The 24918-nt window shown below is 48.1% G+C and overlaps 1 protein-coding gene across 1 annotated transcript in view; it reads right to left on the bottom strand.

Annotated features, from left to right (window-relative positions):
- The window catches only part of ADCY2 (adenylate cyclase 2), a 398303-nt gene that overhangs the window by 7643 nt on the left and 365742 nt on the right, over positions 1–24918 (bottom strand). Inside the window, 4 exon segments of the mRNA XM_003789554.2 lie at positions 1226–1340; positions 11270–11377; positions 13357–13503; positions 22641–22799. Of these exon segments, the coding sequence (XP_003789602.2) occupies positions 1226–1340; positions 11270–11377; positions 13357–13503; positions 22641–22799 (529 nt within the window).

Genomic DNA, 24918 nt, shown 5'->3' on the forward strand with positions numbered 1-24918 from the left:
CTCTAGGGCCAGAGGTTGCCGGGGCTGGGTCCTACCCCTCTGAGCTGAGTCACCTTTGCGTAAGGTCGAGCCCCTGATAAATATTCACTGTACAGACAGGTGAGAAGTAAGAGAGAAACATGATTAGATGCTGACAGCTGACAGCACATGCAGAGAAGGGAGTTTGTTACAGAGATGTAAAATATTTCTGGGTTTAAATTAAGATCAGAACATACCCACAGGAAAGAAAGAAAATAGCTTTAAATATCAGGATTGTTTTTTAAAATTGAAATCTGTATGCAAGAGAAAGTTAAAAAACATTCAGATAGGACTTGTCACAAGAACTATTCTTATGGGGGCGAACTTTCAGAAGAAGCAAAATGTGTTGTCAAAAAAATCATAAAATGGTGCCTGAAGCTCTTATCCACCATGAATGGGAACAAGTGACCGCACACGTTACGAAGAAGCTGTGTGCTAACTGGATGGCTCAAAACATAGATTTTTAAAACCAAGAATCTAGAAAAAGCAAGTAATGAAATATGCTAAAAAAAATCAATAAGAACTTGGAAATCATAAATTCTTTTTCCCCAACAAAATAAAGGTTACTTTTTTTTTTTTTTAATTTTAAAGAAAGTGGAATTTTTCTGTAAAGCTGAAAAGCTATTGCTCTTTCAGAACCTGGCCACACAAATGTGTTCTTGCAAATTGCAAACCCAGAAAGGTGGGACTGCATTTTAACAAATCTAAGATTCCTTTTTTTGTTTTCTTCTTCTTTTTTTGTTTTTTTTTAAGAAAACTTTTTTACACCTCTGAAATCTGGATGTGTCTCATGTCGGTGGCAGCCCTAGCTCACTGTTAAGGTCCACAAGGAGGTAACGCAGCAACTATAAGCTGACAGGCTTAACACCCATCAGTGACTCGGGCTGTGAAGGCTGAGCCGTGCAGAGGAGACCTTGGCTGGAGAGACAGGGCTGTGCAGACTGAAAGCAGCCCATGCTTTACCTGCTAAACTGAGTTCCTGCAACCCAGATCCAACCAAAGGGGTGTTTTATTCTAATTTGTGCAAAAATGCCTTCAGGGCTTGAAGCTCCCCAAGCCCGTCCCTCCCTCATCCAGTCCTCTCCCCAAGGACACACTGGGAGCGGCTCCACTCCGCCTTCAGGGACCATCAGCACCTGCCCTGGCTTCATCCCTGTTCCACGCCTTCACCATGGCCGAGATCCAGACCTCTGTGTGACATACCCACCTACTCGCAGTTTGAAGTCGTTGAACGAGTGCTTGTTGATGGCGTCCAGTTTGGCCACCAGGGCAAAGGCGAACTCCACCATGGTGCCGATGTGCATGTACTGCCGCTCCGGCTCCTGCGGACAGCAAACAGACAGATGGGCTGGAGTACAATCAACAGAGAGGCCGCTCCTCGGCCCCAACCTGACCAAGGACGCTGCTGCAGGGCGCTGCAGACAGGCAAACAGACAGATGGGCTGGAGTACAAGCAACAGAGAGGCCGTGCCTCGGCCCCAACCTGACCAAGGACCCTGCTGCAGGGCGCTGCAGGCATTTAGTAAGAAGTGAGTCTCATCTTACAGAAGCACTGTATCTACTGCTGTGGGAAACGAAAGTACAGAACAGCAGAAGAGCTCACTGGAGTCTCACAGGCCAACAGCATGTGGGATTGGAGACATGCAGGTGGACCAAGGAGAACCTACGTTATTTTAGTCCAGAAGTTACCAACCAAAGCTGGTTTGGAGGTGAGCTCTCCCTCTTTGCCGCCCCACCCCAACGCCATCCTCCCTGCTGGGCTGGGCTCTGGAGGATGAGCTCCTCTGGGCCCCTCTCCACCTGAGCTGTCTGCTGAGACTGCCCAGTGGGGGGTCCTGTGGTTCCTCCTCATCCTGCCTGCTTCCCCAGGGGCCACTCTCTCTTGCTGCAGCTCTCCCTGCTTCTGGAAACCCCTCCACCTTTGAGATCACTTCCTCCTTTGGGATCTTCTCCTCCTTCTGCCCTTTTATGCCTGGAGGGGGAGGATGTTAAGGGCTGAATTGTGTCTCTCCAAGTCCCTATGTTGGCATCCTAACCCAGTACCTCTGAGTGTGACTAGATTTGGAGGGAGGGTCTTTGAAGGGTGGTTAGGTAAAAGGAGCTTGTATTGGTGGGTCCTAATCCATCTGACTGGAGTCTTTATACAGAGAGGTGATTAGCACACAGACACACATGGGGAGGCCACGTGAAGATGGGGAGAGAGAGCCTGCATGCCCAGGAGTGAGTCTCAGCAGGAAACAAAGTGGCCCAGCTTTGATCTGGGCTTCTGGCCTCCAAGATGGTAAGACAACAATTTCTGTAGTTCAAACCACCAAAACGTGGCACTTCGCCTTGGCAGCCCTGGCAAACATGTAGGGGGAACAATTCCCTGCATTGGCTCATCCTCGGGCTCTGTGGTCCCACGAGGATGAGAGCGTTACGGAGCTGGAAGAGAAGTGCTCCTGAGGCTTCCAACAGGGATAAGGGGGAAGTTCATTTCTATGTATTATTCCTGTCACCAGTTTATATTTAGCATTAATTTATAGCACTTATTATATTTATATTTACTCTAAAACTCATCTTTTAATATATTTATATTTTGAGTTATGTTTTAAAAACAGATTCTCTATTCGTATGTACACAGAATTCATTCAATTAATTTACACGTTCCAAAGGCTCCTGCTTCCCCAGTGATTGATGACTAGGCACACCGAAATACTCTGGAAGACAGTTTCCATCCCAAATTCTTCGCAGGCTTAGCTGAAATGCAGATCCAGGCCGCCGTGGATTGGTGGCCTGCGGTGGGGACGTCTGTGTCAGCACTGAAATGACTCTCTGCTGCTTTGGGAGTCTGCCTCCCCACTGGCTCACAAGCCCCACCAGAGTAGGGACTGTGCTCCATTAATCTTTGTCTCCACAGCAGAATAAAGTACTGGCCTAGGAGAAGTGCTTAATAACGGCTTCTGGGACAAATGTTCAATTCCACCGAATCCCAGAGAAAGCTAAATCAGAGACTGAAAAAGGCCTCAGGGACAAAGAGGAGGCCCCTGGTGACCTTGGGGGAGGGTTCTCTGTGGAGGGTGGGGATAAAAACTGGCTCTTAGGAGTTCTACAGGGATGAATGAGAAGGCAGATGGCGACATTGGACCTAGAGAGAAAAACCCAGGTAAACAGCTAAAGGAAAAGGAAAAGAAAAAGGATTATTCAGCTGATCTGCACAGCGTTTGACTAAGGACACCAGAGAGGGAATGCGCTCACGCAGGGCTTCTCCACCTTGGCATCGCTGGGTTGTCTTGGGGAGTGGTCTGCGTGGAGGGGTGTCCCTGGCCTCTCCCTGCGAGATGTCAGTAGCATCACCTCCCTTAAACTGTCTCCAGTCTTTGACAAATGGGAGTGAAATTGCTTCCAGTTGAGAAACATTCCACAAAATAATAAACAAACAGAGAAGATGTATTTCTGGTCAAGAGAGGAAGATTTCTTCCTTTCCTCATATGAATTACATCATTCTAGAACAAGATAAATGAAATAGTACTGTTGCCGTAAATCCCCAATTTAAAATTGTGAGAGAAAAAGCAAGCAATTAAACTACTGGAACCGCCAAGCAGACGGCCGGCTAACCCTGGTGGATATGCCAAGCGTCATTTCTTCAGAACACTTAGGCTTTTCCATAACAGATGGCTATATTTTTTTTGTCTCCTGATTTACAGGGAAAATATGATTTGGAGGTTTGTGCAGTCAGTTGGAAAACATCTTTCTCCTTAATAGGAACCCCAAGTTGTTAAATCAGCAAGCAGAATCTCGTGCAGTAAAAATGACAACTGTTGTAGTAAAAAGGACGTTATTTGCCACGGGAGAAATGGTTTGCTTTTTACCAACCCATGGTGCAGCAGACAAGCTCCACTCCATGATAAATTATGGCCCAATCTGTTTTCAGGCTGTAGATTTAAACTGGAGGCTTTAAGTGACCTCAGTAATAAAAGAGGAGATTGAGTTCTGGGAATGGGGTTTAAATCCAACGTCAATAACTCATTTGAGCTTAGTAAACCCTAGGAAAAAAAATTATGCTCAGTCTCTAGAAGAACTCAGTTCATTTCAAAAAGTCTTTATCGCTGAGCTCTTCATAAATACTTGATAGCAGAATGAAGCAGCTGTTTCTCCCATGATCCAAATCATTTCTGTTAGCTATCTCCACATATTTAACTGACTTCTAGACACACAGCAAGACCACTCATTCCATTTTCTGGGAGGAATTTTATAAGCTGGTTGCTTTGGAAGTTTCACCAGCTAAGTAGAGGCATGTTGGCTGAGATTCCTTTGTATCCCAAGAGATTGGAAACGACTGAAGTTTTAAGGCTAAAATTAACATGATCCTCCTCTCCTGTTCCCTGCCCTCTCTTTTTTCCACTCATAAATATCCCTGATTAATTGCCTGCTGTGTGCCTGGTACTGTGTTCTATGCTAGAAAACTCCTGGTGTTCAAATTCCCCCTTGTTTTGAAAGGAATTTGGGATTGTTACCTACAGAGCATTTTGTTCTCCTGCCTGGCACTCCTAGGAGATCTGATCAGACTTCTCAGTTTTTTTAAGGGAATGTCACTCCTCTTCCAAGAGAGATTGAAAGCTGTATGCTGTGAGAAACAGCTCTCCTGGGAGACAGTGCTTGATAAATATTGTCTGAGTCAGGCAAAATTGGGTTTGGCTCCAGCTTCTGCAATCATTAGCTGTGTGGCCCCGGCAGACCTACTTACCTTCTCTGGGGCTTGGTTTCCCTACCGGTGAAATGGGACAAAGGGCCAGGTGCTGTGGCTCATGCTTGTAATCCCAGCACTCTAGGAGGCCAAGGCAGGTGGATCACTTGAGCTCACGAGTTCCAGACCAGGCTGAGCAAAAGCGAGACCCCGTCTCTAAAAATTAGCAGGGCATTGTGGCTGGTGCCTTTAATCCAGCTTCTTGGGAGGCTGAGGCAAGAGGATAGCTTGAGCTCAAGAGTTTGAGGTTGCTGTGAGCTATGATACCACAGCATTCTACTGGGGGCAAGAAAGTGAGAATCTGTCTCAAAACAAAACAAAACAAAAACATGAAATGGGACAAAACCTAACTATGTAGTTGGGTTGCAGTTAAGATTAAATGAATGGATATAGGTAAAACACATTCAACCTGCATCCCTGGGGCTCAGGATGTTTAGTCTCTTTCATGAGAGTGTAGAGAAGCATATTGCTCCCTTTGACTGGGAGAAGACGTCAGAAACTGCTTTGGTATTTCTCGCTCTTTCTACACATAGAACCTCCTACATTGATTCAGAGTTTTAACAACGACCTGAGTGTGTGACATTTTAAGTGTTTCTGAGATAAAATATACTGAAGAGGGATGGTTCGTTTTCTTCCCATTTTTAGTTTCCTGTAAACAGCATGAAAGTTGAAGGAATTTCTTCCCTACTTACAACACATCCTAATAGCTTTCATGTTTGCACAAAAACAAACAGCCTGGAGATACTACTTTTCATTTCATTAGAGACCTGAACTATTCCCTACTCTTACCAGTCAAAGGAAGTAGGGTTAATAGTTTCAGGGAACCACTTAGCTGCCATGAAGCCAGCAGCAGAAAATCTCAGAAGGACCCCTCGCTGCCTGTCTGGCAGGCTTGGCAGGATCCCTCTAACCTTCCCAGCCTCTGCCAGCCTCTCACATTGGAGTTGCTTTGGGAACTCCCTGTTCATTCCCAGACTGTGAAACTCCAAGGGCAGTCATCAGCACATACCCGGGGTCTGGTAGTGGGTAAAGAAAAACATCTGCGGGATGACCTAACAGCCAAGTGGGATTCCTGACCACGGGTTGGGCAGCTCCTCACCCCAGCAGACATGGAGCTGACTGCTGGATTCAGGGCATGTGGAGCGGAATCGTTTCCTGCTGATGGCTTTATCAGTCCGCTTGGTTTTGCTAATACACTGGGTGAACCTGAGCGAGTGTGGGCATCTCAGGGTCCCCAGAGGGCGTTCCCAGAGTCTGGAGTCAGATCTGACACAGGACATACAGGGAGGGGCATGTGGAGAAAGGCCCGCTGGCGTCCCAGCTGCGTCTGGAGGGGGCCGACTCAGCAACAGCCAGATGGTGCTCTGAACTTGCCTTCAACCCTCAAACCTGACACAGAATGTGTTCAGGTATATTTTATTTAAAATTTATTTATTTTAAGTAATATTTAAATAAAGTAATTTTGAATAAAAAATAAATGAAATAATTAAAAGGGCAGCAATAACACAAAGGTTTTAAAAACCTGAACGAGCAGCAGGATCATACTTTGATAAGCTCCTCCACTCTTCCCTTTCCACTATTTGGTCTAGAAATCCAAGTTATTTTTTTCCTAAGTGTGCCTGCCAGTGGGCATCAATCTATTCAAAATTGTGAATAGAACTAGTGGTATGGCTTCCTACAGCACACCTTGAATGGGAGTTTCCCTCCTTACACTCTGGTTCTGACTTATTTAAATTCCCAGTAAAGTTTGTTTGGAAAAGATTAAACTGTTTACATAATTGCTAAAATTAGAGTTAGCTCATAATTAGGGCACAAAGGAGGAATTCCCCTACCATACGCCTTGAGTGGCCCCTCAGGTGTTGAGCACGTGAGACTGTGGACTGCAGCAGAGGGAATGAGGCAGTGGGGAGTGGTGTGGACTGTGGCAAACTGGGGCGGGCATGCCCTGTCTGAATGGAGCAGCTGCTTCCAAGCTCCAGTTGACTGTCATTAACAGCAATGATGATGAGGGAGATAACCCACCAATTTTTAGGAGAACCTAACAATGATCATTCTTAGTGAAATAACACTCTCCAAGAACATACCTCTAACCACCAGGTTGCTCTAAAGGCCATAGAAATGAACAGGCAGAGGCTGTGAGCACGGGCTCAGAAGAGAGTGAGGTCCTTAGGGAAAAATGAAGGTGGGCAAGCTCCCCATTTCGGCTAAAGCTGAATCCACCCCAGACTGGTTTGTCCCCGGGGAGTGTGTTCACAGAAAGATAAGCATGGGGTTGGAATGGAAGCCGATTCTCACGTTCATTTCTTGACAAATGCCTGCTTCTTTTAAAAATAACAATCATCTCTGAAATGTAATGTAACCATTTAGTCACCATGTGACTTTAAACTTAAAATTAAAATGCATTTTGTTCCATTAAAAACATACAAATAAAGCAAAACGGAGCTGGGTACAAAGCCCCGCCCTGGTTAGGTGTGGATAAACTCCTGTGCGTTATCTTCCCCATGGATAAGTGTGTTGCTACCGCAGACGGAAAACACAAAGGCAACTCCAAAGAAGAGCTAAAGTTTGAAAGGCTATTACTTATTGCCTCTTTGAGATTTAAGAAAACCACATTCATCCTTTGGCACGCTATACATTTTATAGACTGAGTACCTTCTGTTGCCAAACAAAGGATTTGGTTAAACAGTAAATAGAAAGTATTTTGTTTATAACTAGAGAAGCAAAGGTTTAAGTTCATGATTTCGGGTAGGCTTCAAAAGGCAAAAGTGACATTCACTTCATATAAAAATAACTAATATCAGCAGGGATATTTATAAAGTATGTTATTCTCTCCAGTCAAATGTAATGAACTTTCCTTCCAGAATACTTTCATTGCACTGCACAATAATTCTAGAATGACCTTGCTGAGAATCTAATTAAATGCTTCAATCACGAATAGCACATGGCATGTTGAGTAGAATTTCCCTCCACGGGTAAGATGACACATCATATTTCATTTATATCCCCAAACCTTATCTCAGTGCTATTGGAAGGGTCAATGGTACCAGTATGCAAACAGGGTACAAACCACAACTGTATTATTTATTATGATTAGCATTTTTATTGCCCACTATGCCCATGGCATCTATTACGTATTTTGCATATTAAACATGGTCTTCCCAACAGCCTCATGCAATGGACACGATCACTATTTTATGCACAAGGAGACTGCAGTGCAGGAAAGAACTATGATTGTTAAGTTATAAGCAGACTCATCTGAAAGTCATGCTTTTTCAACTTTGTCCTGAAAACGGTCATATGTTAACTGTGGTGGCTGGGTGGGAGTCAGTAAGCAGTTCAAGGATAAATTCAGTTGCTCAGGGCAGAGAGATAGGGTTCCTGGGCTGCAAGGAACTGATGCAACCCCAGAGGCACATGTGTGAAAAGGGCAGGAGGGGGCTGGTGAAGGGACTAGAGAGACAAAAGGCAGCACCCTCGGCTGCCATGGGGAACTCTGGACATTCAGGTGCACGCAGGATGTGCAGGCCTTTCACTCTGCTCTGTAGTTGCTGTTTCTCCCTGGGACCATCTGCAAAACCCGCATTAGCAGTGGCTTTTACCTCGTAGGCTTATGGTAAAGGCTGAGGAGGCACTTAGTAGGCATTCAAAAATGTCAGGGAAAAAACGGTTTGCACTAGGAGTGACAGGTTTGCAAATCTGAGTAAAGGAAGCTGAGCAGTGGCTAGGGAGGAGGGGTGGGCACCACTGAGTCACTGCAAGAGCAACCCTGTGTAATGGCTACATGAAGGCCCCTGCTGGGACTTTGGGGGTTACCGCCTAAGAGGAGGCACTGGCCATCATCTGGATGGTGGCTAAGAAACATACACACATTTCCAAGAAAGTTGAAAATGAGAGGTAGCAGATAGTGAGGAAAGGAAATAAGATCTGGACCCAGGAGGCCCACTGAGGCAAAGCTCCTCAGGTTGGGGCACAAAAAGCCTTCTATGGAAGTTGGAGCCTGGCCCTGATGATGGGGGAGGTTCAGAAAGGCTCCCTGACTGGGTAGCAGGACCACCTGGGAAAACCAGTGGAGACTGGGATTTCCAGCCACATCCTTTGAGACATAGTAGGTTTGGGGTACCCTGGAAACCACAGTGACAACTACCATGGGTGCTGGTGCTGTGGGCAGTGGGTGCGCCCCTCGGGAGAGGATGCGGATAGAACTGACTTGGTCTGCACAGCAGCACAGCCATCACTGAGGCCTGGTGCAGAGACTGTGGGGGAGAGTGGGGCGGGGCAGGGCAGGAGAAGGAGACTGGCAATCTGTTTGGGAGTGAGGAGGACAAGAAAAAAAATGACAGCAGTGTTAGGAAGCAGGGTGTCTACAGGAGGCTGCAAGTGACATATAAGCTGGGCCCAGGAGTTAGGGTGGCGGATAACAGCTTTGGTGGGGACCCGTGTGCACAGGGGTGGATAAAGTCTCAGGGGAGAACCTGGTACAGAGGAGAGGGTTGGGGAAACCTGTGAGCAGCTGCAGACTGTGGTCACACAAGCCAGGGCTCCTATGCTCAGGGAGGATTTCTGGGCAAAGGCCACAGCAAGTCACAGACAGGACATGGAAAATGAATGCTCACAGGACACAATTAGATTTGGAATTCCAGTTTGGAAGTGTTTTTTGATCATTAAAGTCCTGGCAACAGTACTGAGATGTAGGATTGAGGAGTGCTAGGGCCAAAGTAGAAGGGGGAAAATAAACACAGTTGGTAAGGACCGTCAGTCCAGAAGGCAGGACTATGGAGGAGGGACAGCCCTGGAGACTTTCCTGAAGATCCAGGAGACCAGGTTCTGGTGGAAGCAGAGCCAGAGTTGGGGGGACAGGTAAGCACACTGGGTGTGGAGGGTGGCAGAGGGTGCCCACCAGGGTCAGAGACACAGGCAGGCATGCTGGGTGGGAGGGTGGGGCCTGGTCCTATGGAACTGGGGCCCTTACACAAGGGGAGAGGACACCAGCTATCCCTGCCATGTGAGGACCCAGCAAGGCGGCAGCCATCTACAAGCTGGGAAGAGAGCCCTCCCCAGACACCAGCTGCATGACCTGGGACTCCCCAGCCTCCAGAACCAAGGGGAAAACACTCCCACTGTTTCAGCAAGCAGTCTGTGGCATTTTGTTATGGCAGACGGGGAGCGCTGAGACAGTTCTGACGGTGCTGTGCTGGGAATCATGGAGCCTGAGGCAAAAAAGAAAAATGTCTGTCCCTATGTACATGGTTTCGTGGTTTTTTTAAATGGTCATTTTTTTCCCCCAGAACATTATATCACCACTTATAGGAGGATCCTGTTTTTCCCTTTGCCTCAGGCTCCAAGATGACTTGAGAGGGTGTTACTAGAATCCAAGAGTAAGGTTCTTGTAAGGTTTTCTTGCTTTTCTTTTTTTTTACTATATGTTTCTTTTCTTTATTATTAAAGTAATACATGCCCATTAAAGATAATAGTCTGAAACCAACCACCTGAAGAGGAGAACCAAGAGAAGACATACTACCCCATTCACCTGCAGAGACAGTAGAGTTGCATCGTGAGCTGGACCGTCCACCTTCCATCCTTTGCCCTTGAATTTTCAGAGGGAAACATGCCCCCTGTCCTGATGTTCCCGAGGAGGGGGCTCTGCTGTCCCTCTAGCAGGAGTTTTTCAACTTTTTTTTTTTTTTAATCTCTGGGCACACTTGAATCTATAGCTCTATAGCTAAACTTCTGTGGCACATTTAAATTGTGTCAATTAATAAAAAAGAGTAAAAAAGGAGTATGCTTATTGTGCTTTGATGTTCTTTAGAAAATAGTTTAATTAAGGTTCTTTAAAAATTTTTGCTGCATATCTACGTTCCTCTCACCAGTTGAAAATCACTGCTCCTACCTCCCCCCGACTCCTGCCTTGAGAGGTGGGTGTGGGGCTCAGCCTCCTTCTCTCTGGGAGCTGCCTTCCTACAGAAAGCCAGGTCTGGGGATGTACAGTCCCCTGTCCTGTACTCAGCACAGAGCAGACCCTGCAGTCAAGGCCACAGTCCGGAGGGGCGGGGGGTGAGGGGATGGGGTGGAGTCTTATTACACAAGTAACACACACAGAACAGACATAGAACGCAGAAGAAAAAACTCCAGTTGATTGAAGATGTGCAATTTTGCCCAAAACCCTTTCAACCAAATTTCTATGCAGCTAACTTGTATTTTGACCCCGTTGTTTGAAATCAAAAGACCTAGAGCCATTCTTAATGGGTCTCCTTTAAAGAAACAGTTTGCAGCATCTACTTCCTCAGATATTTATCTGGCATCAAGCAGCTCCTGACTGCTGTTTTTTGTTCCTGTTCACCAGCAGAAGGAGTTGTGAACTGACTCTCAGACCCTAAGAAGCCTCATGAATGCTCATCTTTTCTCATGGGACCTTTACCCCTGAGCTTTAGGTTGTACATTCCAGAGTTCACGGGTTACTGCAGGGCTGTTCTGACCCCTGGTGTTGACTGTGGGCAGCACTGAGGCTGCCTGGGGCTTGGGTCTCACCTGGGTGTGCTCCTGGCTGGGCACGGCGCTCAGACCCGTCGCTGCCATGTATGTGCTGCCGATGGTCTTGATCTTTTCAACTCCACTGAACTTTGGCTTGGACAGCAGCTGTGAAACCAAGACAACCATCCGGTTATGCAGCTGGCGCTGCCCTGAAGCTGAGCACCTTCCAGAGACACGCCTCAATTCTAGTTCACGGCAACGCCAGTGAGACTTGTTCCAACCATTGCTTAAGCCCCCTTCCACCTTGGGGTTTGCTGCACAGGAACCTTTATGCATTTCATAGAGTGTGGCCTTGGGAGGAAATACAGCATGATGATTTACTTCCAATGAGTGCAAATTGCCTTTCAAACTTTGCTAGTGAAGGAACCAAGATAAGTTAGGATGCAAATAATAATGGCCTCAAATAAATTCTCCCACTATGGGTTTGAAAGGCATAAATGCAAAATTCAAGGAGTGAGGTCTTCCCTGCATGTCAGGGTGATTTACGACCATTTATTAGCACTGAAACTGGCTTTGCCCTCTGAGTGCCTGACATGAAGGGAATGGAGATCGGGAACGGCTCCTTCCACCAGCCTCTGCCTAACACGTCTTATTTGGGTTCCAGTTACCAGCTGCCCACTTGACTCTTCCCTTCCACTCCTTTAGGCCGTTGGATGGGAGAAGAGAAAAGGTAAGAACAAGAGCAATGACTGTAGGAAAGAGGAACGGGGGAGTGAGTGAGCGAGGGCAGCTCTGGAAGCTTCCGTATGTGCTGGGGGGGGGGCAGGACTCACGTGGTACCCACTGGATGCCAGAGGCATTGTTCTTGCCTGTCTGGGGAGATTTTTTTCAGGGTTACATGTCAAAGAATTTAAGATAGGTGGGCACCCATCCATACGTCCACTGTCACTCACCCCTCAGTACTGGGGGGCCTTTATTTACTGGCACACTGGTTTTCACTATGAACCTGGGATGACAGTGGAAATCTGCTTTTTGTGACCTCCCCAGGAAGAGCTAGTGTCTTCAGGGTGACAATGGTGTAGGACAAAAGGCACATGGCCCACAGGACACGTTCGAGGTTGTCCTGAAACCCTCATGTTACATCATCTTGTCATGGTACTTCACGATTCGTGAATCATGATGAACATGTGCTCCCAGGTGTCAATGTTCCTCTACTTTGCATGACAATGACGAGAGTAGTGTAGCTGCAATATCCTGAAAGCCAAGGGTGCGTTTGTTCTCAGCAGAGAATAGAACACATTATTCTCTATGTAGAAAGCTGAACTTTATACCTATTCTAAATTCAAAACCATATGCTTTGTCCCTTCTAAAATATGATGTATTGTCCCACACACATTATTACTTTTCCAATAATAAATGTGTCATCCATGCATAGTTCTAGTTGATAATCGACAAAGACTTTGAAGTATGCACAGATGTGCCAAAAATCTATTATTTATATAATTCATAACTTTTTATATATAAACGTATAGACCAGAACTTTCCCTGGAATTGAAGAATTTGTATAAAATTCACTAGTACAATGGATATATGTTTGATTTAACAGATTTTTGTAGCTATTCCTAGCAGTCATATCAGCTTTAAAAATACACTGTGGGGTGAGGTGCAGTGACTCAAGCCTGTAATCACAGCACTCTGGGGGGCTGAAGTGGGTGGACACACCTCTTGAACTCTGGAGTTTGAGACCAGCTGAGCAAGAATAAGAACCTATCTCTACTAAAGATACAAAAACTAAATGGGCATTATGGTGCACACTTGTAGTTCCAGCTACTTAGGAGACTGAGGCAGGAGGATCACTTGAGCCCAGAAGTCGGAGGTTGCTGTGATCTAGGTTGATGCCACAGCACTCTAGTCTGGGTGACGGGGTGAGATGCTGTCTCAAGAAGAAAAAAAAGTGGTTTTCATCTCCCCAGAATTAGTCAGGGACCTGAATATAGCCAGAGGCTTTCATGCTAGCCAACAGAAATTACTCCACAAGAGAAGTTTTAAAAGCTATGAGGTGATACAGAATTAACTCTGAATGCACAGGCATCCTGAGGTGTGGGCTGGGGCTCCTGCCTCCACAGGTAACTCTCAGGACCTACATCGTCAAAGTCCGCGATGATCTCGTTCAGGAGCCGTAGGCATTCCAACCCTTCCTTGTTCACATCCGATTCAGTGTAGAACTCCTTGAAGTCTGGGATGGAGGCGAACATGACGCAGACACAGTCATAGGACTGGTGGTACAGATCCTGCACGGGGGAGAAGCAAGGTTGAGCACCAGGAGACCCCGTAATCAAAAACACTCCAAGTGAACTTGTTGGTTTATGTCAGGAGTGACCAAGAAATCAGCCAAGTGCCCCAGTCCACTGGCCCCACCCCCAGCCCTGGCCCACGGCAAGTGCTGCCACTGCCCCCCAGGGTGGGAGCGGAAGCTTCTAAGGAGCCAACCGAGATTCCCACCTCTGCTTCCAGTGAAGAGGAGGAGGTGTCCTGGAATTAACCTGTCACTGCTACCTGACAGTTACAAGAGACCACAGTGTTTTGGCTTAGTAAGAAGTATGCTTTAAACAAAGGGAAACAAAATGATTTCCCAAACTACTAGTTCGTCCTAAATACCTTGTGATGGACATGCTCTTTGGATGGGGGTCTTTATGAATTTTCTTCTTTTGCATTTTCCGAGAGGAACAGACAAAACTTATCAAGTTACTTCCTTACTCACACCAGAAAGAATCACTGAAACTCCTCAGCTACTTATTCACATTCTATTAGACACCAACCATATTTATGTGGGGCTTGGCGCCTGTAGCTCAGTGCGTAGGGCACCAGCCACATACACAGAGGCAGTGGGTTCAAGCCTGGCCCCGGAGTGCTAAAGAACAAAGACAACAGCAACCAAAACATAGCCAGGCGTTGTGGTGGCGCCTGTAGTCCCAGCTACTCAGGAGGCTGAGGCAAGAGAATCGCTTAAGCCCAAGAGTTGGAGGTTGCTGTGAGCTGTGATGCCACAGTACTCTAGGGAGGGTGACATAGCGAGACTCTGTCTCAAAAAGAAAAAAAATTTACAAGGGATGTCCTTTTGTTTTCAAATAAAGAGACTCATAGTTCTTCATCCACAGACATGAGTAAAACGGCAACGTCTTATAAACACAACCTACAGGTGTTGCCATTACTTTCCTAATACATAGTGACACTTTTAAGTTCAATGAAGGTTTCAGAAAGGAAGGGTTGTTAGGTGGACACAGAGGCTAGTCCTGCCCTCCCCAGGCCTGGCACGAAATGGGCAGGTGCCACTGTGGGTGCAGTGCACCCTGGGAGATGCTCCCTCCCCCAGGGAGGTGGGGAGAGTCCTGTGGAACAGGATGGCTGACCTCCGAGTGGAGGAAAACTTCTGGCAGCCGGTGCATCCAGGAAGCCTGGCAGGGCGAGGGAACCCATTCTACATGAACATTATCAGTGTGCTCTGCTTTTTGGGGCACTTAGATGAATCCCTTAGCACAGAGTAAGTACTTCATAACCAGCTCTCTCTCCAACGTTTGGGAGCCCCTCAGAGGAATCCTTCCTCAGAGAGTTTCCATCACAAACACACCAGGATCATGGTGACCCAATGGAGGGAAGCTAGTTTTCTTCTTGTTCTCAGGGTTGATCACCCCATAATGACGCCCACTGCTACTTTGAAATCTATACAAAATATGTGAACAGTAAATCAAGGTTTTCCTTTCAACTCTGCGCTCAGTATGGTCGAGTTGGCCTGTGAAAATCTGTACATTCTGTCTCCATCAAGTCGCTTTTGTGAAGACTCATGTCCTTGGTAGGCAACCTGTGACATGCACAGTTGCTAAGGTTAATCCCCAGTATCCTGATCACGGCCACGGGGTCCGGGTAATAGGAAGGAGGTAAGCCCCTAGCAGCCTGTTGCAGTTAAAAATGTCAGTTTTACCAGAGCAACGTAAACTTCACCGATTTCCTAGCTCCTGGGGAAAAGGGCACATGGAGCCAGGCAAGGACATGTTTCCTGTGACCTGCCGTTCCCCAGTGTGTGCTGACATCGACCCTTGGGGGAAAGACAGTGATGACAAGAATAAGCCCGAGAACAGCCAGATCCTGAGTGGGTGCCTGCCGCATGACAGGACGCTGCCTCTGAAAACACCACACGCATCAGCTCCCCAGACTGCCCTCCATGAGGCAGCCACCGTTCAGCTCTCCATCTACACGTAAACACGCCAAGGCCCAGAGGAGACAATTCCTTGTTGAAGACTGAAGTACCAAGTCCAATGCGAGCCCATGCTTGTAAATGCCACACTGTATACTTTATCCTGAGTCTTGAGACAACCCTGGGCTGTGCTGTTGATCTGGGACACCAGGGGACTTGCAGGCCCTGTCACTTTCCTTTCTCTTTTCCTGTGGAGTCTTTGAGGGTGTCTGGAGTGGGAGACAATGAAACCCAAGATGGAACTGACTGGCAGTTTGGAGCTGACACTTCATCTTATTCTACAGGACTCAAAAATAGGGTGCATGGGAGACTCAATTGCCTGGGCCTCCCACTGACCAACCGAACCTCATCCCCTAGGTGGGCCCCAAGCATGGACAACACCCGGACAAGCTCCATGGGGTGTTCTGTGTCGCCTTGATGAAGAACAACAGACTAAATAGGGAGATGGGGCTCAGCAGAGCTGGGCAAGGGAAGAGCCAGGACCAATTTCGGCAGTCCCTGAGGGCAGTGAGTACAGCTGGGGGGGGGGCAGGGGCGTGGACTGCAAATTGCTCACCCTCCCACCTTGGCTGAGCTGCAACACGGAGCCTTTGGGGAAACACCCGGGGGAGCTCAGATCAGTAGTCCTGGGATTCTGGGGTTTCATAATCCTGCTTGAAAACTCAGAGAACTTCGATGCCTCCCAAATTCTTCAGAGCCAGTGAGACGGGTGGGTTTGGAGTCACACCCTAAGCTCATCAGAGGCTCCCTCAGGTCTTGGATTGGGCTGCTGCGTAGATGACCTGAGCTTGTCTTATTCCTCAGAGGATCTAAGGCAGTGGTTCTCAACCTTCCTAGTGCTGCGGCCCTTTAATACGGTTCCTGTGGGTCACCACCCCCAGGTTGAGAACTGCTGATCTAGGGCTTGGGGTGGGGAGGTGGGCAGCCTTTGAGGAGATTTTGGAACCCAGGGGTTTAGAAAGGTGGGCCTTGGCCAGTACATAGCTGTGCCAAAGTGTCACTGGGCTTCAGGATTGGAAGTGAGCGTAGGTGTCACCTCAACAGTTATCCACAGGTGACCCTTCTGCTGAGCAGGCTCTGGGGATACAAAAGTGATCACAAAATGTGCCACTGCCCCTGTTGCTTTAGTACATCGCTCCTTCTCTCCTCTCCGGGATGAAAGCCTGGGATGACCTCAGGATCTTCATGTCACTCCTGGGCCTCCAGGGCTCTCGTGTGGCAGTGAGAGTGCTCAGTCCAAGGAGCAGTGAAAACTCTGATCCTGGGAGAGAGGGGGGCTTTGCCTGTCCCCAGGTGGGGTCATGGCAGGGTGTGGAAAGGGGCCCCAGCTTGTGCCTCTCTCTTGCATCTGGAGCAGAGGGTGGGGGAAGAAAGGAGCGACTGACAGGGCAGGACGCTTTTCTGTCAGCGGTACCCGTCTCTGGGCACGCGGACCTGCCTCTCCTCCTCTGCTGTGTTCACAGGTTTCCCTCAGACCTGCTGCCACTTCACCCATCCCTGAGTTTCCCGCGGCCACACCACGCGCACCCCCCCCCCCCCCCCCCCCCCCCCCCCCCCCCCCCCCCCCCCCCCCCCCCCCCCCCCCCCCCCCCATAGCCATCCTCTCAGATCCAGGCTCCCAAGTTGTTCGGGCTTTTCTGCTTTCACCCCCACCCCCGCCCCAGGCAGCTTTGTAAGCCAGGACCTAAAACAGCTCTGGGCCAATTCTCCTTTCCTTTTAGTGGCTGAGCAACACCCATCCCCTGCCGTCCACAACATTGACTGTCCGGCTGCACCCAGCCACACGCCCCAGCTCTGTGGGCCCCGATGTCTCACCGGTCATTGCCCTCGGTGTTTGCCAGTGTCAGGACCCTGTGCCATCTGTGTCCTCCAGTGGGGGTGCTTCCCAGGACCACTCAGAGACACACACTGGGGGGCACCTTACAGGTTGAGCAGTTCTGGTCTGTTTGCTAGGCTAGAGTGAGGGGGATCCCCACCTTCCCCCTGGGGAAGGGGCTCATTCCCACTACATTCAGTCCAAACTCTCTTCCAAACTCCAGGCTTCTGGCCAATTCTTAAGCTCCACACGGGCCAAGAGTCCTGTAACTGGTTTTCAAGGAAGGCATCTGTAAGCTCTGCACACTGTCAAGTGCTGCCTCTGGCGTATGGAGCAACTGTGTGTCACAGGCCAAATTCATCTTGACACCCTGTCATGCCCCCATGTTGCAGGCCTGCAGCTTGCCAGGTTTCTTGCCAGGTGTTAGAGAAGCAGGGACAGACAAGCCCTCACCTAGGAGCGTCTACTTGGAGTGACCAAGTAAATACAGAGAATATATGGCAAGGGGTGATCAGGCCTGTGTGCGCCCTGGTGCAGGGATGTCTGCGGCTCTCACCAGGCTGCCAGCGGGGGGCAGGGGGTGGTGGTACATTCTAGAAGACATTCAGAGCTTCCACTGATGCTCAGGCTCAGGTGTCCAACCTTCCAGACTGGCGCTCTCGCTCCCTTACTGACCCAGGTGTGTAAAAAAAAGTGTCCAATCTTGCACCTGTTCCTCATTGACCTAAGTGGGCACCATTAAGCACCTGTGTCCCCACATACTCGCAATGCCTACTTTATCCAGGGGAGTACAGTTAGATAACACAGGAGCATTTCTTGAACCCCCAAGGGTGTGCCAGCCCACAACAGCTACCGAGAAGGAGCAGCTCTGAGAACTGTCTGGTGGTCACTGGGCAGGCTCTCACGGTGTATGACTGAAATGTCTATGGTGGTATCTGTGGCTCCCAAGGCTTGTTTTGATTAAGCCTTGGCTCTCTGTGAATGAGGCTGCCTGGCTCAAAATCCCAAAGGTCCTATTTGGTGACAAAATGCAGTGCTCCCTGCAAATGTTGAGAGCTAGCTCTGATGCCCATCAGAGGTGCTATACAGAGGCAGAGAGCAGGCTTCCTAACACAGAGACGCTCCCATCTGGGTGCACTGAGCCCTCTTGAGGAGCCTGAGTGGTGTATGGGCTGAGTCTGGCCATGAGAGTTAACAGCTGATGGAGAAACATCTGGAAGTTTTAAGTAAAACAAAAGCCCAGGGAAAGGAAGGAAGAGGCTCTGCAGAGCCAGCCCTGTGTCGGCACGCCTGGAGCACAGCACAGGCACAGAGAGCACGTTTTCATCAGAAGAGAAGTTTTGGAATTGATTCTTATGGTGACTGAATCCTTCTCGACTTCCTATTTCTGCAGGGAGTTAATTTCCTTTGTACATCGATGCAGCGGGCCAGAGAATAAAAACGGCAAGCTCTTTGTCAATGTGGGTCATGGTGTAAGCTGTGCTGTGCTGCCAAGGATTGTTCCAGATGATGGAGTGGCAGATACCTGAAGAACCCTTGTCCCCACGCCCCGACTCATAGGCCCTCATCCTTCACAGGCCCTGCTGTAGAGAACAGAGCTGCCTCCGCCGTTTCTCCAGAGCCCAGCTTGGCCGCTTTAGTCCAGGAGGTTGTTTATTTTCACAGCTATAATCACACGGGGAGGTGGTGCCGATCCCGACGTATTTCACTACTTGTGTCAGAAATGATGCCAGTGTAAGCTGATCTCACGCAGGGAAATGAAGCACGACCTCAGGTTCCACCCTGTTTCATTTGATTTTTTCGGCTGCAGACATCCCTCACTTCATTGCACTTCGCAGATGCTTTGTTTTTCACAAACTGGTGCCATTTTTACCACAGCATGTGGTCATTTCAAATCTCCCTGTCAGCACTTTCCAGCAGTAAAGTATTTTTTAATTAAGGTTTGTGCAGTTTTTAGATATAATGCTGTTGTACACTTAATAGACTGCAGTACACACACAGCTTTTATATGCACTGGGAACCCAAAACATCTGTGCGACTTGCTTTACTGTGATAATCGCGTCATTTGGATGGTTAGGAACTGAACTTGCACCAAGGTATGGCTGTGTTTGTTTTTGCCAAAGTCTAGTCTCTCACTATTATTTCCAAAGGACTCACAGAGCTGCATCACTGGGAGCTCAGTGGAGATGGACACCACCAGGACCTCTGTGGCAGGGCTGACGGCCACTACCTCCTCCCCACACACTAAGACCTTTCTGGACCCTTCGCATTCAGGGGTGGCAAGCGAGGCACCATGCAGGCCACCTGCCCCACTGACAGGGAGTCGGGGTAGATGGGGCCCACATTGCTTATCCTCTAGTGCCAGGCATGGGAGCAAAATGATCCCATGGGGTTTGCTTTCCACTTTATTCAGGCTCTAAAGGCGTGGGGCAAGAAGGCTTCCCTGAAAGCTTTGGTAAATTCCCAGGGGTAGTGATTCTCAAGTTGTACATGAGTTTGACACTCTGCCTGACAGTAGTGAAGACTGGGTGTTTACAGTGTGCCAGGCACAGTTCTAAGAGCTGCCTCTGAGTTACTGGTTCTATATTAGTAATAGTCCCTGAGAGGACAGAGGCTGAGCTCCCTCCTATCCCCATCCCACTCCAGGCAAGGAAGTACCAGGGCTGGGGGAGGGGCTCTGCTTCTGGGGATGGAGGGGGGCTCCTGTGGGGACCAGGAGGTGCTGTGGATGGCCCTTCACTTTAGGAAGCACTGCTCCGGGCTGCAGGGACCTCTCTGGGTCCGCAGTGTTGGCACACTCTGCCCTGCCTGGTCTGGAGTCCATGGAAATGATCCCACTGCCGGGATGGATGCTCAGTGAGGGGTGGCCCTTCCTCCGGAGAAGCCTCAGGAAGGGAGAGCTCAAGCAGGGGCCCCAGTGTGGTAATGCTGCCACAGAGGGGACAGAAACCTTGATGATGGCTACACTCTTAGAAAGCATGGCCCAGCACTGTGAAAGGCTACACATGGTCAGTCCTGCCTGGCCCAGGATCACAAGTTACAGTGACATCTTGAGGTCAAGGAAATGGGTTCTTCTGTCTGGGGAAGAAGCCAGTCCAGGCCAGGACGGTCTGACTGCACAGAAGTCCCTGGAAGGAAGAGGCAGGACCTTGCCATGGTTTATGCACTCAGATGAGTCTCTTTGTAACAGCCTTGCTGTGTGTTTCCAGAAAGAAACAAAATGAAACAAAACAAACACCCTCCCTTACTGAAACTAGCTGAGGGAACTCTCAGAGCCCAGGCGGCTTGTTAACCATCTCTGTCTTGTTAGCCATCTCTGTTCAGCTCTTCATGGTGGGCTCTGTTTCAGGGCTGTGCTTTCCCCCAGGGAGGGGACTGCAGCCAACAGCATCTCCCCGCATTGATCTTTAGCAGCCGGAGAGCAAACCGGCCCTGGGGAGAGTGCAGGGCCTTTGAGTGGGCAGTACAGGCCTGCCCCAAGCGTGGTGGGCCCTGGGACCTTCTTTAATGTTCTACTCCCCAGCCAAGTCTAACAGAGGCAGCTTGAGTAGCCACCACCCTTAAAATCTATCCCAACCAATGGAAGTTGGCAGTACAATTCGGACTATTCCAGCTGTAGAAAGTTCTGGTGGTGCTCTCAACACAGACGCAGTAGCCTGGGAGCTGTGTGTGATCATCTCCAGTTTGGGGTGACGTCCCCAATTTCAGATTCAGTGCCCTTGTTCTCCCCTCCTGAGCTCTGTCTGGTCACAGCTAGGGAGTTCAACTCGAATGACATGCAGGGTCTCAGTGTAGAGGGCCCTAAGCATGCCTGTTAGGGAGTATGGGCCACTGGGGCAAGTGGGAGTCTGACAGGTCCCGAAACTGAGCTCTGCTTCCTCTTCAGGCAGGAAAGCCAGAGTCTGAATGTTCTCTACCTGTCCTTTTACCTCCCTGGCCATCTCCCCGCTAGTTTCTGGAATGTTCTTTTCAGATTCAGAAGCCACTTCCTCCTGGCAGCCTTTCTAGACTCCCATCTTTACATAGGATCCCATGCCCTGGAGGTACCTGGGAAGATGTGGCCATGTCTGCCCCACTCATCTCAGCAACTCGGGGCAACACGGAGTGGCTGAATGTAGAATCTGAGCCGACAGCTAAACATACAGACCCCAGGAGGTCCTGCTAAGGAGAGCAGATGGGTCCCTAGTAGTGTGAGTTCATGTCCCATAACCTACAGAAAAGGAGGGTGCTCAGCAACCTACTGAGTGTAGGAGCAGGCAGGAGAGAGCTCTGTATCACTCAGACTGGCTCCAAGACCCGAAAGGCTCACTGTGGCCTGCACGCTTCTAGCAAGGACGAGCAGTAGTGCCCCCCATGTCCTCTACCACCTGGAGCTGGACTCTAAATGCTGACGCACCCTGCAGGAAGTCTGTTCAGAGCCTTCTCCCTCAAGGTGGCTCTGTACCCCAGTGTCACCAGGCTTGAGCCCACTGGGTAGTAAGTTCATCCACTTCCTTCCCCTGCCACTCCCAAACCTCAGGGAGTTTCCTAAAAACAGGGATCACACCACATACATGTCTGCACAAGACAGAGCCCAGGCCTGTGCACACAGTGGGGCCACACATACAGTTCCTAAATTAAGTCCGATTGCGGATATGTCTGCTTGCTCTTGCAGTCCAGCACTATTGAGGAATTTCAGGATGTTTCTTTTCCTTTTGTAAGCCATTTCAGCACTTAAAGGACACTCTAGTCTTCTCAACTCCAGTTAAAGCTCCCTTCCCATGTACTCTCCCTGAGATGCCCATTTTGATCCATTCAAGTGGATGAACTTGAGCCTTTGGTCAGTCTTGTGCAGGTAACCCCCGACCCCTGCTGACCTCACAGTCTGTCTTATATCTTTGAAATTTTAACACCCTTAGAAGGTTCTCAGGGAAGCTGTCAGGCCGGGGGGATGCCACCCCTGGGTCTGGGCCTCTATTGCAGGCGTCCTCCCATACCAGGGAGAGGGAAGGGGCCAGGCTGAGGAACACACTGGGGACCCCAGGGCCTCATAATGGACCTCAGAACTTCATCAGATGGTGGGCACATCTTCACAGCTTCTTTAAGAACCATGACCTCTATGCTCAAACTTTTAGAGGTGATCCTGAGTTGATGTCTCTATCACCAACCAATTGCTCCTAAAAACTGAAACATTTCAGTTCGTCATGGGCATTTTGAACACTCAGACGTGTGAAGTGTCCCAGCCTCTAAGTCACTGCTGAAGCTCTGAGCTTTCAGTGGGGTTGTTACTGTCCTGTCCCCGTCCCCGTCCCCCAGCTCCCACCCCTGGCCCCGTCCCCCAGCTCCCACCCCTGGCCCGGCCCCTGGCCGGCTGGTCTGACCTCATTCTTCAGGCTCCTGGCCAGGAAGTGCTCGGCCACGTGTGCGGGCAGCACGTTCTCCAGCAGCACACGGTTCAGGTTCTCCATGGTCTCTATCTCCTCCCGCTCTTTATTGAACTTGTTCTTCCACAAGAAGTCTAACCTACAGTAATATTCATTCTGTTACAAGAGGACACAGAGGTAAAGAAACAATAGGCATCTTGTCCTGCCAGAGAGCGGAGGTTTTAAAGAGAAAATAAACAGAACAAAATGAAACCACAAAAGATCTCTCAAACAGAGCTCCCACCCTCCCTACTAAGCCCTCTGTTCCAGGAAGGGTCTTTCTGGCCCCCTCTGACCTGGATTTGCAACAAACAAATAAAAACAAAGGGCCAGCCTCAGAAAGGCAACCAGCTACACCAAAGGCTTCCAAGTCAGAGTGCCAGTGAAGCTTTGCACCAAGTCATGCTAATGAAGAACAGCAGGGGGAATTGTTTTTTGGAAGATGAAAGTAGAATATAAATGATAAATAAAATGAAAAATAGAGCAGGAGAAACACTGTATTGTTTGATGATTTGCATATAAAAGCAGTGCTCCTTTGTGCCAGTTTGCTTTTAGTATCAGTAAATTAGTTTTTCCCTGCCACAAATTATGTAATTAAGTCATCATTATAAAATTATGGATTTTTTTTCATTTGGAATCTGCCTTGTACTGGGAGAATGCCATTCATTATATTTAGAGAAGAGTTCATTTTGATACCATTTAATTAAGATAGTGCCTGCTGGTAAAAACGGTGTGTTCATGGTTTATAATATGTTAAAATACGATATCTTTTAAAACTAGTTATTCACATCGGGGAAATTGAAAGGCCCAATTACCCACAAGGAGTCTTTTTGATCATTGCATCATTTTCTGCCTCCAATGAATAAATAATTTAATATAATGCCATAGTTTTGAATGAATCTTCCTGTAATGGAAGGGCTGAATAGCGAGAGTGTATCTTACACAGATAGTAACTTATTGACAAATAAATGCAAAGAAGGGTTAACTACAGGTTTTTTCTTTGTTGTGTTGGTTCAGTTAATTATACTGACAGGACAGAATAAAGACATAAAGACGACACGCAGACACACATGCACCCAGGTGGCCTTTCATGCACAAATGGGAATTTAAAAAATACCCACGTTTTGAAACTTGAAAGAACCATAGTCATTTATCAATTACACTTGATTCAAAGTGCATGATGCATTAAAAAAAAAAACATTCTTCCTTCTTCAGTGTGGTATTTATTTTTATCTCATGTAGTGAGGCATTTTTTAAAGACTGCAAAAAAAGGTGTTTAAAAAGTTTGTTTTGGGTGGTGTCTGTGGCTCAAAGGAGTCGGGCGCCAGCCCCATAAGCTGGTGGTGGTAGGTTCAAACCCAGCCCCCAACCAAAAACTGCAAAAACAAAAAACCAGAAAAAAAAAAAGTTTGTTTATAGGCGGTGCCTGTGGCGCAGGTCCCATATACCGAGGGCGGGTTCGAACTCAGCCCTAGTCAAAAAATTACAACAACAAAAAATTAAAATTAAAAATTAAAAAAAGTTTGTTTATATTTAAAATATTATGTTAATGTCAAGTTTTCCACACTGTGGAGAAACAGAAATCTTATACTTACTACAAAAGCTCTCTCCCTTGGAAAACAAAACAAAACATATATATATATATTAAGGGACAGATTCTTGTTTTGTTGCCCAGGCTGTCCTTGAACTCCTGGCCTTAAGCAATCTTCCTGACTCAGCCTCCCAAAGTGCTGGGATTGCAGGTGTGAGCCACCACACTGGGCTTGGATCTTTTTATTTTAATAAACTAGCAGTAAGGTTGGTTTTAAAGTAAAACGACAGAAGTGGTTGGCAGAGGGGGCATTGAGGCACTAAGATGACACAGCAGTGCACTCAAAATCAGACAAAAGTGACACACGAGATGAAAGTACCTCTAAAGAAGCAGTTAAAGCTGCAAGCACAATTTATGTGAGTCTGAAAGCTTTCCATGTACCCCACTAAGATGCTGCTCAGGTTTCTCTGAGTGACTGCTTTGGCATAAGGAGTAAGCATTTTGTACTTGCTAGAAGGAATTAGAGTACTTTGGAGCCCGCTACACTGCACCAAAAGTGACATTTTACCAATTTATTTATTTTTATCTATCTATCTATCCACATCTATCTATCTATCTATCCATCCCTCTGTCCATCCATCATTTACCTATCTACCCATCCATCCATCCGTCCATTCATCCATCATCTGTCTGTCTATCTGTCCA

This window comes from Otolemur garnettii, unplaced genomic scaffold (assembly GCF_000181295.1).
Source record: "Otolemur garnettii isolate 467f Iridium unplaced genomic scaffold, OtoGar3 scaffold00033, whole genome shotgun sequence".
In the NCBI taxonomy this organism is placed as follows: domain Eukaryota; kingdom Metazoa; phylum Chordata; class Mammalia; order Primates; family Galagidae; genus Otolemur; species Otolemur garnettii.